The following is a 17,158-nucleotide window of genomic DNA, read 5'->3' as shown; positions in this document are numbered from 1 at the left end:
ACATATCTCAGCCAATCAAACCCTTCATTCATTATGCAACACTAAATTGATTTCATTTAATATCTTGCTATAGATCACCCCTCACTGAACTTCTGGTAAATAATTCCATATCTGGTGTGAAGTCTGTAGGTTGAGATGCAATCAGTAGGATATCGTTTATAAAATAAGGATATTATGCCATTTAAAGTGGATCCGATATAAACTTTTACTCATTGCATAATTGTGTTCCTTTCATATAGTTTATAGGGCGTTCCTCAAGCCAAATACTTTTTTTGTTTTGTTTTGATACTCTATTTCCCTATAAACTAAACAAGCCTCACCCACAGCTTTTTAGAGTGCCGTGGCACTGTAGCAAGGGCTTATAGGAGCTCAGTCTGGGCAGGAGAGGAGGAGGTTACAAGCCAGGGATTTCAGAGGCAGGAGGAAGGGGGAGAGGAAACTGAATTTGTCACATTACACACAGGCAAACTGATAACATCTCCAGCCCTCAGCCTGTGACAAACAGAACATGGCTGCCCTCATTGTATCACAGGAATAAATAATCATTAACTATTGAAGCTGTTTGCAGCTAGATTTGCTGTGTTAGCTATCTAAACTTTAGATAAGATATATAGACAAGTTACTTGTTATAGTTAGTTTTTCAACTTGGATATGCTTTAATATAAATCTGTTTATCTTCCCTAGTTTACTCAGCTGGTATTACAAATCAGTATACTTTACTATGGTGGACACCTGGTCTTATCTGAGCAAATGACCAGTGGGAACCTGATTTCCTTTGTCATTTATGAATTTCTCTTGGGAGACTGTATGGAGGTGAGAATAGCATCCAATTTTGTTTCCTTTCATGTTCACAAGTAAAGCATGTCTACAACTGTGTGCATTTTACTTTATTGCTGCCATCCTTACCACTCTCTGCTCTCCTCAGTATATGTGTCTCACCCTGACCATGTTGTGCTTTGTTTTGATAAGATTCAATGCTCTGCATATTAGGTAACATTGCAGGGAGAATGGGAGAGCATTCAGCTACACAACTTTCTCAGAGTCCAATTTCTGATGATCATCCTCACTTGGTACTTCTCTATCAACTCCTCTGTGACATTTTCTGCAGGACCATGATAGCTACTTGGCAACACCCAGTTTTAAGCACTTCTCAGTGCACTATTTATATGTATCCCCACTGTCTTTTTAAAACTTGCCAATTTTCTTGTGGAAAGTTTACAATTCATTGGCTCTCAAAATGTAAAATCTTCAGAATCTCATCCTGTTTCTGAGCCTTAGACCTCTTTTACACTATATATGCTGAAGAACTGTTGCATTTTATCTTTACATAGCAGTGCTTGTGTTAAAACGCATATAGTATGAACTAAGCCATAGAAAAACATTACTTTGAAAATCAGTTTTCCTTTCAGTTATAACCAAGAGCAACTGAGTAAAGGACCACTATCGCCAAAAACGTAGGCAGTTAAAATCTGACAGAACCAACAGGTTTTGGGCTAGTCCATCTCTTCATAAGGGATTCTCAGGGTTTTCTTTTGTTTTCAACAGCATTTCCTGAACAGCAGTTGCAAAGTCTGACAAAATAGTGTGCAAGTAATTAGGGAGGCTGGCTGGTATCTTACTATTTTGGCAGTTAAACTGCTGTTCAGGAAATGCTGCTGAAAACAAAGAAAACCCTGATAGTCACCTATGAGGAGATGGACTGGTCCAAAACCTGTCGGTTCTGTCAGATTTTAACTGCCTGCTTTTTTCGCGATAGTGGACCTTTTTAAAGAGGTACTCCAGTGAAAATCATATAATAAAAAAGTGCGTAATTTTTACAATAATTATGTATAAATGATTTAGTCAGTGTTTGCCCATTGTAAAATCTTTCCTCTCCATGATTTATATTCAGACATTTATCACATGGTGCCATTTGTATTGCTGGCAGGCGATGTCACTGGAAGGAGATGCTGCTTGCTTTTTTGGCAGTTGGAAACAGCTGTTGTTTACCACAAAATGCTTTTGAAAACAAGGCTCCCACAGTGTGATGTCAGTACCTCAGTGCTGTGAGGCGCTGACATCACACTGTGGAAGGGGTTTTACCACAATATCAGCCATACAGAGCCCCCTGATGATCCGATTGAGAAAAGGAATAGATTTCTCTTGCGAAAGGGGGTATCAGCTACTGATTGGGATGAAGTTCAATTCTTAGTTACGGTTTCTTTCAGGGTTCTTTTAAACTACATCAATTTATCTCAGTTATAACTAAAGGGACAACTGATTTTAAAAGTAATGTCCATGTTTTCCTATGGTTCAGTTCACACTATACGCGTTTTAACTGAAAGCATTTTCACAATGGCACTGCTATAGTAAGATAAAATGCATACGTTTTTCAGCATATAGTGTAGAAGAGCCCCCCTCAACAACTTTCCATTTATTTCCAAAACACAGATTAGGTAAGAGCTCATTCACAAGCAGCTTCTGCCTTTTAAATGGTATGCAAAAATCCAATTTAAGGGCAGAATATGTGCATTCAAAATGCAGTACCAAATTATGCAAGGGTTGAACTGATTACACTCTCTCCTCTAAACTAGGAGACCCTCTGTTTCACATAGTCATACAATTACATGGCCGCATGGGCAGGTGTGAGCAGCCAGTCTCTAGACCCCTGTCCTACCACTAATATGTTACTTGAAAACTAACTTACCTGTGGGGTTTCAAAAATACAAGAGTCATGCGAGAACATCTTGAGGGATGTCTGCGCTGCTCCTGCTCCCCTTTGGGGTGTACCTTGCAGAGTATGGACCGGGGCGGTGAGAGTGCCTGGGACCTTGCCTGTTTTGCACACCTCTGTGTTGTAACATTTATTTACAGCTAGACAGTGTATTCATATTCTCTTTGATTTGTGCTGAAATCTGGAAAATTGTCCCTTCTTCCAGACTGATTTCTAGATGGAATAATTGATTGTCAGATTGGGCCACTGTCACCTAGTTTATGGCCAACTCAACTTGTGCATACCTTCTTCCTTTGTTGCAGAATGAGTGCATAAATGAGTTGTGATGAATAGTTAAAACCTAGAATGGAAATTAGTGTTCCTCCATATATTGAGCTTCACACTATTGTTGACATTATTTTTCTGCACATTTGTCTATGTTCTGTAGTCTGTTGGATCTGTATATGGAGGGCTAATGCAAGGTGTTGGTGCTGCAGAAAAAGTATTTGAATTCATAGACCGCAAACCAAAGATGGTCAATGATGGATCACTTGCCCCTGAGCATTTGGAAGGTAAAGTGGAGTTCCGAAATATTACCTTTTCATATCCTACCCGACCAGCATCACAAGTGTTAAAGGTGAGTGACTATAAGTGAAGCTATATATTTGTGTGTGCCTGCACTGTGACTGAGAATGTGTGAAATATTTAGGACTCAGAGAGTTGGAACGTTTGTTGCCATCATTGTCTTAATAGTAGAATACAAAATATCTTTTCAGCATCCAGCGAGAAAGTACGGTAGTTTTCGCTCCGTAAGATGCACTAACCCCCCCCCCCCCCCCACCACCACCACCACCACCACCCTTCCTCAAAGTGGGGGGGAAAGTCTATGTGCCTTATGGACCAAACCATCATTGTCACTGGTATCGGGTCATGGTGTGAGAGGGTGCTAGCGGCAATGTTAGGTTAGGAGGTGGGACAGCATGGGGGGTGGGGATTTGAATTACGCTCCTCTGCACCAGGAGGAAGCACCAGGTTGAGTATATAGGTGCGACTTCATCAGGTGCGTCTTAAAGGAACACTATCAAACCAAGTGTTCTAAAAAAACAATGTACAAATAACGTCTAAGTAGCTGCTTAAACATTTTCCTACTTTTCATGTTAAATATCAGAGCCAAAAGCATTAATTAATTGTGTGTAGATTTTAGCTATGTTTGGAATGTCTCATTTGCAGAGGTATGAAGCTCTGCAGTCTGACATGCTAAGAACAGTGTAATATTGAAGCAGTTATATTAAAACTTGTCAGGTTTCACACACACAATTACAAATGTTATTTTCCACATAAGATACATTTCCTCTGCTCTCTGCAGAGAGCTCAGTGAGAGACAGGCAGAGCTTTCTCTCTCACACACACAGGATTAACAGATGCACTGTAATGGAATTCCCCCTTCCCTCATGGCTCACTCTGCCTTCAGACTGCCCTCAGAAAAGTGTGAAAGGAATCAGATAATCGTAAACAAAGAAATAAGCATTCAAATGTACACACCAGTACTTAGCAGCACTTCCTAAACATTTCCTATCTCAATTGAAAAAAAATGTTAATTAATAGTGTTCCTTTAACAGAAAATATGGGTTAAAAAGTAATATCCAATTCATGTTATTTTGAGACTACTTATTTTGTGCACTTTTGCCAGTATTTATGCAAGTAATATTGCACATGGCAAAATTTACCAGGGATTAGGGAATCAACTTAATTTTCACAATGTGAAAACAACTTGTGAGAAAGCTACATCTGCAGTGTCCCCCTATAGCAGCACAGGTATGATATACGCAACATTGTTAGAGAACAATGACATAATAAAGATTTCACATCAAATGCATTCGAGGCCAGGACAAAGGGCAGTGCTACAGTCCCCAAACACAACCCAATTTTACCATTTCCCTTTGTCATCAATTAAGGATTACGTTATGTGGGGCTTCTGTGGGGGGCTTCTTACTACAGAAACACAGATTTTTCGTTTTCTTAGACTATCGCTGTGGAAACAGTAGTTGTTCATGCTGTGGGTGAAATTCTTCTGGTTCTTAGTTTTAAGCTCTTGGAACAATGGCACACATTATTTTCCTTTCCTAGACAGTTGGCTAAGTAGCCATTGTTACAGTGCTGCAGTTTAAATACCATGGAGTGTGCATGTTCTCCCTGGGATCGTGTTGGGGTCCCCAGAATGCTTCCAGGTAACGTGGACCAGGGATGGTGATGTGACTTGTTTGATTCTCTCTGTAACATGTTGCAGAAAATGTGTAGAGCAATAAACACTCAACAACCACAACATTAAAACCACTGACTATCTCATCATAATTGCATCTAACAAAAGTGGGGATTTATTTAAGTTCAACCTTTTTTTCTTTACCTTTGCAGTGTTTTCTCATTTCTGGTCACGTATATCTTTGTGTATATGAGTATGTTGTTATGTATGTTGTTTTTTATTTGCTATTCATTTATCTTACAAATATCCTCTGCAGTCATATTATGTGTTATTATAATGCGTACACATGTACTGTATAGTAGATTGTGGCAAATTCTGCCTTGGGAGAGTGAACTGGCTTTTTTCAGCAAGCTAACTGGTCTGTGCCTGTAGACAGTCATTTCATTCATTTCCAGTCTCATCAGAATATCTTTTTGTTTGAAAAAGCTCAATGCTGGGTTTCAGTAGTTTTCTGTGTCATAAAGTGCACATTTCCACTACAGAGGGTTCTTGTGTTTCACATTTGCAGACAGTAGATAAAAGAAAGCAGTTTCACACAACTAGAAAGCATAGCATGGAAGAGGATTAAATGCACATCCTGTCCTTTCATGTACACTCCACTTGTGCTCCAGGAAAACGTTGTGGTTTATTTCTTTATTCACAGAGATTTACAGGTTCTGCAACTGTGAGCTAATCCATGTACATCATCATCTGTCAGATTGTGACTCACATTAAAGTGAACTGTTGGACATAGCATGCACCTCAAATGATAGCAATGCTTTAGTATATGAGTTAAAGTACCTTTTATGTAGTGGACTAAAAGCAACCTATAAAGCATTTACCAAAGGCATTGCAAAGAATTGTATTTGCAACGAAAACTACAGATCATGATTTCCAGCACATTCCCAAAAAGCAAGCCTAAAGCCCTGTACACTCGTACAAGGACTGTCAGCCATGACTCGATCCCTCAGGTGATGGTTAGAGACTTCTTAGACATGCCGCTACGCTGGAGGCCAGCAATGTGTCTGTTACTGTACAGAGAGGAGGAATGATGACTTACAGCTGTCACTTGGGACATCAGACATTGTTAAAGGGGCACTATGGCGAAAAATTGTAAAATTTAAAATATGTGCAAACATAAACAAATAAGAAGTATGTTTTTCCAGAGTAAAATGAGCCATAAATTACTTTTCTCCTATGTTGATGTCACTTACAGTAGGTAGTAGAAATCTGACAGAAGTGACAGGTTTTGGACTAGTCCATCTCTTTATAGGGGATTCTCAGGGATTTATTTATTTTCAAAAGCACTTGGTGAATGACAGTTGCTCTGTCCAACAGCCAAAAAACTGTGCAGCGAGCAGGGAAGGTGGCCAGCATCATTGTTTAAATCCTTTTTAGGGAATATTTTAGTAAAGAATAAAAGTCTTGCTGAGAATCCTCTAAGAAGAGATGGACTAGTCCAAAACCTGTCACTTCTGTCAGATTTCTACTACCTACTGTAAGTGACAGCAACATAGGAGAAAAGTAATTTATGGCTCATTTTACTCTGGAAAAAATGTACTTCTTATTTGTATGTGTTTGCACATATTTAACATTTTACAGTTTTTCGCTGTAGTGACCCTTTAAGGATCATGACCCTCTTCGGTTCTTCTTTGTCTCTAAGAGAATATGAGCAGGTCAAGTTGTGCATTTAAATTTTGCTGAAATAAGTACCACTGCTAAATTGTTATTAGAGCTCATCTATTATGTTTTTTTCTTGATGTGCCTATAAGTCTAGCAGTCACCCATGGTGACTGTATACTCCTTTAGCATCCTCCTGAGGGCTTTATACTATCTGTTTGGTATTTACTATGTGAGATATATTTCTGCAGACCTGTGTTTTGATGCCATTTTATGTACATTTTGTATATCCTTATGTTGATACTGACTTTCAGCATTTGTCTTTTATATGCTTCCCCTACTTAAAAAGCCCTCACTAGACCCCTCACTTCCATCCAGCTAGCGCCCTATCTCCCTACTCCCCTTTGCATCTAAACTCCTGGAGCGTCTAGTCCACCAACGCATGACCCATTACCTTGACTCCAACTCCCTGTTTGACCCCCTACAATCAGGATTTCGGCCAGCCCACTCCACCGAGACTGCCCTCACCAAGGTCGTCAATGACCTCACGCTTGCCAAGGCCGAAGGAAAATACACTATCCTTCTCCTCCTAGACCTCTCATCAGCATTCGACATTGTCGATCACGCCCTGCTACTCCAGTCCCTGCAATCTGTGGGTATCCAAGACCTTGCCCTAGCATGGTTCTCCTCCTACCTCTCAAATCGCTCCTTCAAGACCTCCTTCAATGGTTCCTCCTCAACCTCCATCCCACTTTCAGTTGGGGTCCCCCAAGGCTCTGTTCTTGGTCCCCTGCTGTTTTCTATTTACACCACCTCCATCGGAAAACTCATCTCCTCTCTGGGTTTCAACTATCACCTATATGCAGATGACACCCAGATTTACCTCTGACCTCTCCACCACCACCATGGAGAAGGTATCCTCTGGCCTCTCGGCTATTTCATCCTGGATGTCTGCCAGGTTCCTAAAATTAAACCTGGATAAGACTGAACTCCTAATCTTCCCACCCCGTGCTGCCTCACCCCCCACTGACCTCTACGTCACTGTCAATGGCACAATCATTCACCCAACCACACAAGCCCGCTGCCTGGGTGTCACCCTGGACTCTGCCCTCTCCTTCACCTCCCACATCCAAACCGTAGCTAGGTCCTGCTATTTCCACCTACGCAACATCTCCAAGATCCGGCCTTTCCTGACCCCAGACACTGCCAAACTCCTTGTCCATGCCCTCATCATCTCCCGCCTGGACTACTGCAACTCACTCCTGTCCGGCCTCCCTCAAAACCGCATAGCCCCCCTACAATCCATCATGAACGCAGCAGCCAGACTCATCTACTCCTCCCACCGCTCTGTCTCCACGACTCCCCTAAGCAAATCCCTTCATTGGCTTCCAATTCACTTCAGAATTAGCTTCAAGGTCCTATGTTTGGCCTACAAATCCTTACACAAGTCCTGCCCAAGCTACATCTCTGACCTGGTCAGCAGATATACACCTGGCCGCCCACTTCGCTCCTCCAACAACCTCCTCTTAACCACCCCACGCATCTCGCACTCCCATGCACGACTGCAGGACTTCACTAGAGCTGCCCCCATCCTGTGGAACTCTCTCCCACTGCCCATCAGGCTCGCTCCCACCTTCAACACCTTCAAAAAAGCACTCAAAACTCACTTCTTCAAGGAGGCCTACATCAAATCAACACTGCCCTAATCCTTTCTGCCAATAACTTCTTGCTGCACCCCCTCCTTTTGTGTCACCAACCCCTCCCTCTAAATTGTAGGCCTTTGGCAGGGCCCTCTCCCCTTGTGTATCATACATGACTGTGTGCACTTTACCCAGAATTTGGAACTTGTTACCACTACCACTCCAGTTTATGATCTGGCATTGTACTACTGTCTGCATTGTGTTGTGTATCTTTTTGCTATTACCTGTATTGTTGTATCTATTGTCTATTACCTGTATTGTTCTGACACCCCTGTTATCATTGTCTGTAACCTTATTTATTGTACAGCGCTGCGTAATATGTTGGCGCTATATAAATCTAATAAATAATAATAATAATAATAATAATATGCTCTTTGGTTTTTGTAATAAACTTTTATTGTAAAAAAAAAAAAAAGGCTCCGTCATGTGGTGAGGCTCCCATATCCACACTGAATTCTCCTGAAGCCTTTATCGGCTGCATGGCTGAGTTAAATCTACCGTGCACATGTAGCTAAATATGCATAACTTTAGTGGGCAGGCACCTGAATTTACCATCAGCTTTGAGAATGACTCTCCACTTAATCTGTACCTGAAAGTAAATAGAAGAAAAAGTTAGATACTTACCTCAGTAGAGGGAGGCCTCTGTATAATCCAGAGGCTTCCCCCTCCGCTGTTCCAGCGATGGGACCCTTTGAACCTATTCTTCAAGGACTTGTCAATGCACGAGTGACTCCGTGCTACTGTGCAGGCTGTCGGTGCACCTGTGAAGTGCAGCTGCACCAATTCAGTAACTGGAGCATGGCTGCGAAGAAGAAGAAGAGGGTCCCGGGGACCAGCGGCGGGCTTAAAAAGCATCAGAGAAGCCTCTGGAGGATCCAGACACTTCCTTCTACTAAGGTAGGTATCTAACTTTTGTGTTTGTAAAAGTCACAGGTTTGCTTTAATAAGCTGTCAGGTAATGTGTCTTGAAATGGGCTTTAAAGAATTCTTTGCTTCATGGAAAACATTTTCAAATAAACGGCAGACCGAAAACATAAAGATTTAGATCAACTTCACCAAAGGGCCAGTGCTGAAGTGTATAGTTAATTCATTTTATGGCTACTTTCTATGTATGCCAGGAGAGACAGAACAGATTTAAACTTGGCTGTACTATCGTATGTAACTATGACTAAGGGCAGATGGTAAGCCCGATACGCGTCAGTTGATCCTGTGATTTTATTGCACGTTGTTTTGTGGATTTTTCAATAAAGAATGGACATTTTTCTACTTCAGCCAAATCTGGTTTGCGGATCCTTCTTTTGTCTACATCTCTTTGGCTTGGCCCACAAAGATCCTGCACCGATTGGTATGACTATTTAGGAGGTAGAGCGTACATGAACTCTCTGTTTGCGTATGTAAGGAGCGTTATCTGTTAACAATCTGTTAACAATCCTTAACCTTAACAATGCATCTGAAAGCTAAAAGCTAAGTTCACAGTGGGAGCTGCATTGTATTCTCTGTAAAAACAGGAATGCAACATAGTAGAAAAGTTGCATTGCACGTTATACGCGCGTTGCGTCGCATACAGTGAAGCACAGTTCTGTTATGCAATGCTAATGCAATGTGTTGAGATACTGTAGTATATTCAACAGTGAGACCAGTTAATCACAGCGATCAAACAGGTTGGAGAAAACGAATTGGCTTCTTTCCTGACAGTTACAGAACCCACCTATAATGTGAGATTCCAGGTTCTATAAGCATTTAGTGGGCTGTTGTCCCCTGAGCTTGTATAAATACCTGACATGCCGAAACTTTAAATGACAGGGACTTCCAAACAATATGCATTGCTCTGCATCTGTGCAGCACTCATACCCTGCACTATCGTCCACAGAAATGGGCATGATGCTGATGGGTGACACTAGCAGTGTGTAAATACATCTGAAAACAGGAAGCAAAAGTGAAGCATGATCACATGATTGTAACCATCCAATCAGAAACTTACAAGTCAGTAACCCTATCCAGGTGACCACATGCTTCTCCATGAATTTGAGGAGAATGTCTGTGAAATAAATTGATCTGTATGGAGCATAGATCAGAGAATGAATTTACTCAACAGACTCACCTAACCAGTCTGTCAGTAAGATTTGGCAGTACTGATTGTTAGGAAATGGATTACACTATGCTAACATTTCTTCTGTGCGACTCAAAGCATATAGGTAGTTCCCCTTATGTGTTGTAACTGCTGTGTAACGTGGTTACATATTTTCCACATGGCATCACTGACCTGTTCAAGTGTCTTTTATCTGTAGCCCATTGTCTAGCAACTGTCTATATTTTGTATTCTCTATCGTACAGGGTCATTGGAGATGCTGGTGCTATGTAAATCAAACTGGTAAAAACAGTGGTTAAGAAGAGCTGCAGCCACTTAAAACACACATAGTAAGTTGCCCTTAGAACATTAGGGAGTCTTGCCCAAGGTCTCCTTACTAATTAGGCACTGGTTCTAGCCAGGACTCAAACAATTGTCAATAGTATCTTATGAACATACAGTGATACAGAACAGTCCTCAAATGTTAACAAAACATATTGTTTGATGTTCTGCAGAATATGTCTTTTACTCTGGTTCCTGGCAAGGTCACTGCGCTGGTGGGACCATCCGGAAGTGGGAAGAGCTCTTGTGTGAATATCTTAGAGAACTTTTACCCTGTGCAGGAAGGAGAAGTCCTCCTGGATGGTCACCCTATCAGCATGTATGACCATAAATATGTACATGCAAAGGTACGTATAATATGATTATATGTATAGCTGCTTCCTTACAAATTGCAATTATTATCACAAATGAAAGGTACATGATTTTACAGACTACGCACAGTTTAATTGTGAAGTTAGTTGGCAACAAATATGCACTTCTGCTTTCAACAAACACGCTATACAGTATTGATGAAAGGTATATTGTTGCTTTAATACATTGTTATTTATGTTAAATTAGTAAATAATACTCCTGCTGGAGGAAACCAGGACAGACCTTGTGCTTTTAATTTTGATTTCTTACCTTGCTTTGTCTGCACTTTTTCTGGTAGGTATCATTGGTGAGCCAGGAACCTGTGCTATTTGCCCGTTCCATTTGGAGTAACATTTCTTATGGATTAAGTTCCGTGCCCCTGGAGGTGATTATCAGTGCTGCTAAAAGAGCCAATGCCCACAGTTTTGTCATGGAACTGCAGGATGGCTATGACACAGGTACTATCTTATGAATTGTATCACATAGTAAAAACCATAGAGATCTAACGACAACCAAATTATGTCCTATGCACTTTGTTGTTTCCATCACATTGCAGAACTTAGTCCAATATTACCTTATTATAACACAGCAAGATATGATAGTTACATTGTGGAGTTGAAGGAAGAAAGACGGAAGTTAAGATTATCTGATATATATATATATATATATATATATATATATATATATATATATATATATATATTGTAAAATAAATACACTGTGCCAGCTTGACAAAGTTACTCTTGAATAACACAATGGGAAGGTCTGTAGTAGCTGTATTAGCTAAATAGATTAATATGTATGGCCAAATTAGAGCTTAATTAACATAGTAGCTGCCACTCTAGTGACCCAGGAACACGCGTTACCTAGTAAACAGGGCGCGTAACTAAGGAAGGCATGCTACGCTGCACAACCGTGCGTAGTGTGCCTCCCTTGTATTTAGTTTGCGGTGCTGTCATGTTGCTGGCGCTGCTACACTTTAAAAACTGTCAAGAGCTCATTCTGTTGGGTGTATTCATCGAAACAAGAAAAAAGGATGCCAGGGTGCCGCCAAAGGTGGTAATGATAAACGCTGCGATTAGTGGCATTAAATGGAAATTTGGGTGCCTGGAGCCGTCCGATAGAATAGGATGCGAATTGCCTAAATTTCTATTTTATCTTTTCTAAAGTGTTTTTATTATTTTCATAAGAACATATTGCTGTGTACATTGCCATGCCCTGGCTACGTGCGTCCTTCCATCGTGCAGCCGGAAGAGCTCTGCGCATGCGCACTACGTAGTTGTGACATAGTGCGCATGGGCAAAGTGCCCCCGGCTGCATTTGCGCAATCAAGGACGCCGGCCAGCGCCTGCACAGTCTTACCCTCCCAACCAGGAAGTAACTTTGGAAGGTTGGTACACAGTAATGGAGGGTGCCAGAAGAGAATGGGTGGGCATGAAAAAAGCCCACTACACATGACTGCTCCCGTTTTTACATTTCCGTTTGGGCTAAGGTATCCTTTAAGCTCATATTCTTTTTACATTGACGTGTTTTTACCACCATCAGAAACTGGAGAAAAGGGTGCACAACTCTCAGGTGGGCAGAAACAGAGAGTGGCTATTGCCAGGTCCTTGATCCGGAACCCGAGAGTACTGATACTGGATGAGGCCACCAGCGCTCTGGATGCAGAGAGTGAGCATGCAGTAAGTTGCAAGTTAGGTATTTTTTATATTCCGTGAACACAGAACATACAGAACATTCATATCTTATTTTCATATTTGCTGTTTCCTCTTCAGTTACCAGAAACTTGAGGTGGCAGTTGCTCCACTAGATCAGGTGAAAACGTCAGATATGTAGGTTCTCAGCAGTCATGGGGCTGATACAATTCACTTTTTCTCCTAAGTTTTTTTTCTAGGTGATATTTTCATGGTAGCAATAAAATGCTTTTTAAGCAGGTTGCCCAATTGTGGTTGCAAAATCACTCTCAAAACACTAAGGCCCCTTTCACACTGCATTACCGTTTTGCCACAGGGTAATGCTAAGCCCATGTAAGTCCATGAGGTATTTCACACCTGGCGTATTGCGATGCGCCGGAAGTCTCCAAGGTGCTGATCGGCTTGTAAAAGGGCATGTAACCCGATACAGCGGGCTGTAGCTGCTACACAGCATTTTATGGATCTTCAATAAAGCTGATTTATACTTGGATGTGGTGCGGACCATTATCTTCAAACAAGACGGATCTTCACCCTGTTGGTACAAGGGGTTGGTTCCCGCACATCCACAGAGGATTGCCGAGGTGCTGTTCCTTCTCTCTTGCGCCAGGCTTTAGAGACTGCAAATGGTTATAATGGCAGCAGCACATCGGATCACCTGTTGGGAAGATACAAACATTGCAACAACCCCATGGTCTCTCCTGGTCAGGCCCACCCCCAATTCCCAGCATAAATAAAGGACAAGACAGAAGTATCATGTACATCACAGCATAGGGAAAAAAAAGTTAGAGATCAAATATCAATATGGAATGCAGACAGCCATTTCCTACATATCTTATAACATCGTTTAACCGAGACTCTACCTTCATAAACATTCTTATATACAGGAAGGTCTTTATTAATACATGACTTGAGGTCCGAGATCATTGGTGCAGTGGGACTCTTCCAGGCTAGGGCTATAGCTCGCCTTGCATAAAATAATAACAATTGCGCTAGATGGAGTTTTTTCTCACAAGTGATACATTACCAAAGTGGTTCGAAAGCAAGGCCACATTTGTGTATGGTATCTGAGGGCCGACAACCTCTACCAGGAGATCATGGGCCTGAGTCCAGAAGGAGCGAATTTCTGTGCACTCCCAGAAGGTATGGATAAAACCTGCATCTCCAGCCCCGCATCTCCAACAAGCATCAGAAACACCAAGGTTCATGTGAGACAACCTATGAGGAGTTAAATATGTTCTGTAGAGATATTTGAGGGCACTCAATCAATGACGAGCTGCTATGGGAACTTTAAATAAAGTCTGATACAACTCCCTCCCAATCTGTTTCAGAGAGTTCAGGGAAATCTTATTGCCATGATCAAAGAGGTTTTTTTGAATGGGGCAGTTTCATGTGAGAGAGACAATAAGGCGTACGGCTGAGATGTAATTCCCGTTAACTCAGAGTGCATCATTAACTGTTCAGCTGCATTTGATTGGATCACTATAGGGTGAGATTGAAATTGAGTAGCATAAGCATGGCGCAGTTGTAGGTATCTAATATACATTGAATTAGGGAGGGAGGACTGAGTCTTTAATGCATTAAAGAGAACCCGAGGTGGATCTTCCCCCACCGCCGCACTATAGCCCCCCAAGATTAGCGACAATATTTGTCACTATCTCGGAGGTAAACAGTGAAGAGAGCACCATGGGCATTCCTACAGGGTTTACAGAGCTGCCATTGGGCAGCACTCTCTCCTTGGCCGCTCCCCCGCCTTCCTGCACGCTGGGAGAGAGACAGTCTCTCAGTGCAGCATCGTAACCTATAGGTCACACAAGTGAAAGTAGGCCATTGCGGCCAACATGAGCGGCGGTTTTTGCGGCTACCTTATCCGCTCAGCCCCGTGGATAAGGTAGCCTACTTTTTTTCGGAGAGTTGGCCTTCAGTACCCATGATATTTTGTAATTTAAGAATCCCTCTGTTTTCCCATACAGCTGGATCAGGAATAGAGATAAACTCCTTCAGACTAGCATTATTCCACAAAGGGGTATGTGGGGACAATTGGTTAACATCAGAGAGAAACCGATTAATCAGTACCCATATCTGAGCAGTAATTTTCATTGGCAATGTTCTGACCACCATTCTTAGTTATTGGGGCATTTCTGCTTCTAGGCAACCATTCAGTGTATTGACAAGGGGAGAGTAGCTACCCTGAGCAAAAATCTCACAAATATGGGTTTCATTATGTGGCAGGAAATAAATGGTGTAGTTTAGAGGTTCCATGTCATTCTGAAAGGAAACTGAAGCTTTGAGTTAATGCTTGCCATATTATTTTATGCAGCACTTTTGGAAGCAAATGATGATGGTGTTAGAGGTGGACCAATGTACACTGTGTAAACAGGCATAACACTCAGAGCACAGACCTCCTGGGCCAGTGAGCTACTGCCACCTCACAACATGATGAAGGTTCACAAGGAAACATACAGCATTATTCTGTACATTCACAAATCTTTACTGTCATTAACTATTTTATTGCTACATTATTGTTTCTTTCTAAAGGTACTACTGTTTGGATAGTTTTTCTTTCTAAAATATGTTATTTTGTAACTGATTTTCTAAGTGCAAAGTTTGCTAGCACTGCTAAAAAAAGAAATGAATAAACATGAGAAGCAGTGGTTTAGCAAAGTTTCACACTCTTGAACGCCACATAACTGTTGATGATTCACTCTTCACAGATCCAGCAAGCAATGAATAATGATCTGCAGGGTCGTACAGTACTAATTATAGCACACAGGCTGAGCACTGTGGAGAAAGCACACAATATAATTGTCCTAGACAAAGGCACAGTGGTTCAGCAAGGGAGTCACAAAGAGCTGATGGAGGAAGGCGGACTTTATTCTCAGCTCGTTCAGCGCCAAGTCTCTGGACTGGGATCAGAGGAAAAGGATCACGTGAGGTCACCAAATCACCAGGAGAAGGTCACAGAAAAATGATGCTGCAATGAACTTCACAACACAGTACTTCATGGATTACCTCAGTATGTTTTCAGAAATGTAACAGTTTGAAATTAAGAAACCGTTCATTTGATGGACACTGCAGCAGAAATTAAGTACCACTGTTGAAGTTTATGAATATAGAATGTTTTGTTCAAATCAGAAGTGGCCCGCGTAAAATGAGAAACAAGTCTGACAAGCTTAAATTATACTGTTGTAGTGTTGCCCTGGTTTATAGCTAGATAGAAATATATTTATTTATTTATTTATAAAAGGTCCTCTGAAATAAGAGTTATTGCCTTACAGCATTATATGTATATAGCCAACATACATCTTGTTCTATTTTCCTTTTATTATGGTATTATTTAGTCCAAGGTAAAAGCAAATCTGTAGTTAAACTAAACAAAAACACAGATACCTGTGAAGAGGGAAGGATCTGGATCCTATAGAGCTTTCCCGTTCCTCTTACGGCGCCCACATTCCATCGCTGTCTCCAGTTTACATTTGCTGCCTCCAGGAGCCCTTAAAAGGCATCAGAAGTTATAGTCTACCCAAGTGCTTCCATAGATGGGCCATTCTGTACTGCTCATGTGGGAGTGCGTGCTCACGCATGCGCAGTACAGAGCCGCCCATCTATGAAAGCACTTGGAGAAGCGGGTATTTCCGGAGGCTTTTGACCAGTTGGTTGACTACGTGCTGCAGGAATTGCAGCTCTGGAAGGAGGGGACCTTAGGAGGAACAGGACGGTACTATAGGATCCAAAGCTTTCCCTCACCATAGGTAAGTGTAACGATTGGTGTCAACACGCAGAGAGAATCTGATTATTGGTGATCTGCAGATTCACCAGTAATGCAGATATACACCAGATTATGAATGATCTGCAGAATCACTAATAATCCAGGTATGTCTAACCTCTGGACACCTGAGATATGAGTGTACAGTGTAACAGTAGCACTTTGAGAGAGAACCGCCAGAGGAACTGGAGGTATGAAGAAGGGATTTCACCTCAGACTGTGGGTGAATCCCTAGGCCAAAGGCTCCCTAGGAGAGGGGCCTAGGCTTGGTTGCAGGAAGCCCTGCTGCTAATATAGACAGGCTTGCCCTAACTAGGTGTGAGGGCCTATTCTCTAAGCCCTGGAACCGGGTTAAGGTATAACATAGAAATGACACAGTATCCCTAGTCTTGGGTGTGAGGTCCGTAGTCACAACACCCTGGAACTGGTCTAAAGCATAACATAGAACTGACACAGTATCCTAGTCTTGGGTGTGAGGTCCGTAGTCACAACACCCTGGAACTGGTCTAAAGCATAACATAGAACTGACACAGTATCCTAGTCTTGGGTGTGAGGTCCGTAATCACAACACCCTGGAACTGGTCTAAAGCATAACATAGAACTGACACAGTATCCTAGTCTTGGGTGTGAGGTCCGTAGTCACAACACCCTGGAACTGGTCTAAAGCATAACATAAAATAAGCATGAGA

General features: G+C 41.8%; 1 protein-coding gene across 5 annotated transcripts in view; it reads left to right on the top strand.

Moving 5' to 3' along the window:
• The window catches only part of ABCB9 (ATP binding cassette subfamily B member 9), a 66,573-nt gene extending 50,733 nt beyond the window's left edge, over window positions 1-15,840 (top strand). For all 5 annotated transcript variants that reach the window (XM_068244257.1, XM_068244274.1, XM_068244236.1 and 2 more), the window contains 6 exons: window positions 685-813; window positions 3,141-3,329; window positions 10,835-11,008; window positions 11,311-11,470; window positions 12,558-12,694; window positions 15,418-15,840. In XM_068244257.1, coding sequence (XP_068100358.1) covers window positions 685-813; window positions 3,141-3,329; window positions 10,835-11,008; window positions 11,311-11,470; window positions 12,558-12,694; window positions 15,418-15,675 — 1,047 coding nt within the window. In that variant the 3' untranslated portion in view covers window positions 15,676-15,840. The remainder of the gene's footprint in view (window positions 1-684; window positions 814-3,140; window positions 3,330-10,834; window positions 11,009-11,310; window positions 11,471-12,557; window positions 12,695-15,417) is intronic.
• The last annotated feature ends 1,318 nt before the right edge of the window (window positions 15,841-17,158 follow it).

This window comes from Hyperolius riggenbachi, chromosome 1 (genome assembly GCF_040937935.1).
Source record: "Hyperolius riggenbachi isolate aHypRig1 chromosome 1, aHypRig1.pri, whole genome shotgun sequence".
Taxonomy (NCBI): domain Eukaryota; kingdom Metazoa; phylum Chordata; class Amphibia; order Anura; family Hyperoliidae; genus Hyperolius; species Hyperolius riggenbachi.
The sequence above is the reverse complement of the archived record's forward strand: the minus strand, read 5'-3'. Positions and strand labels throughout refer to the sequence as shown.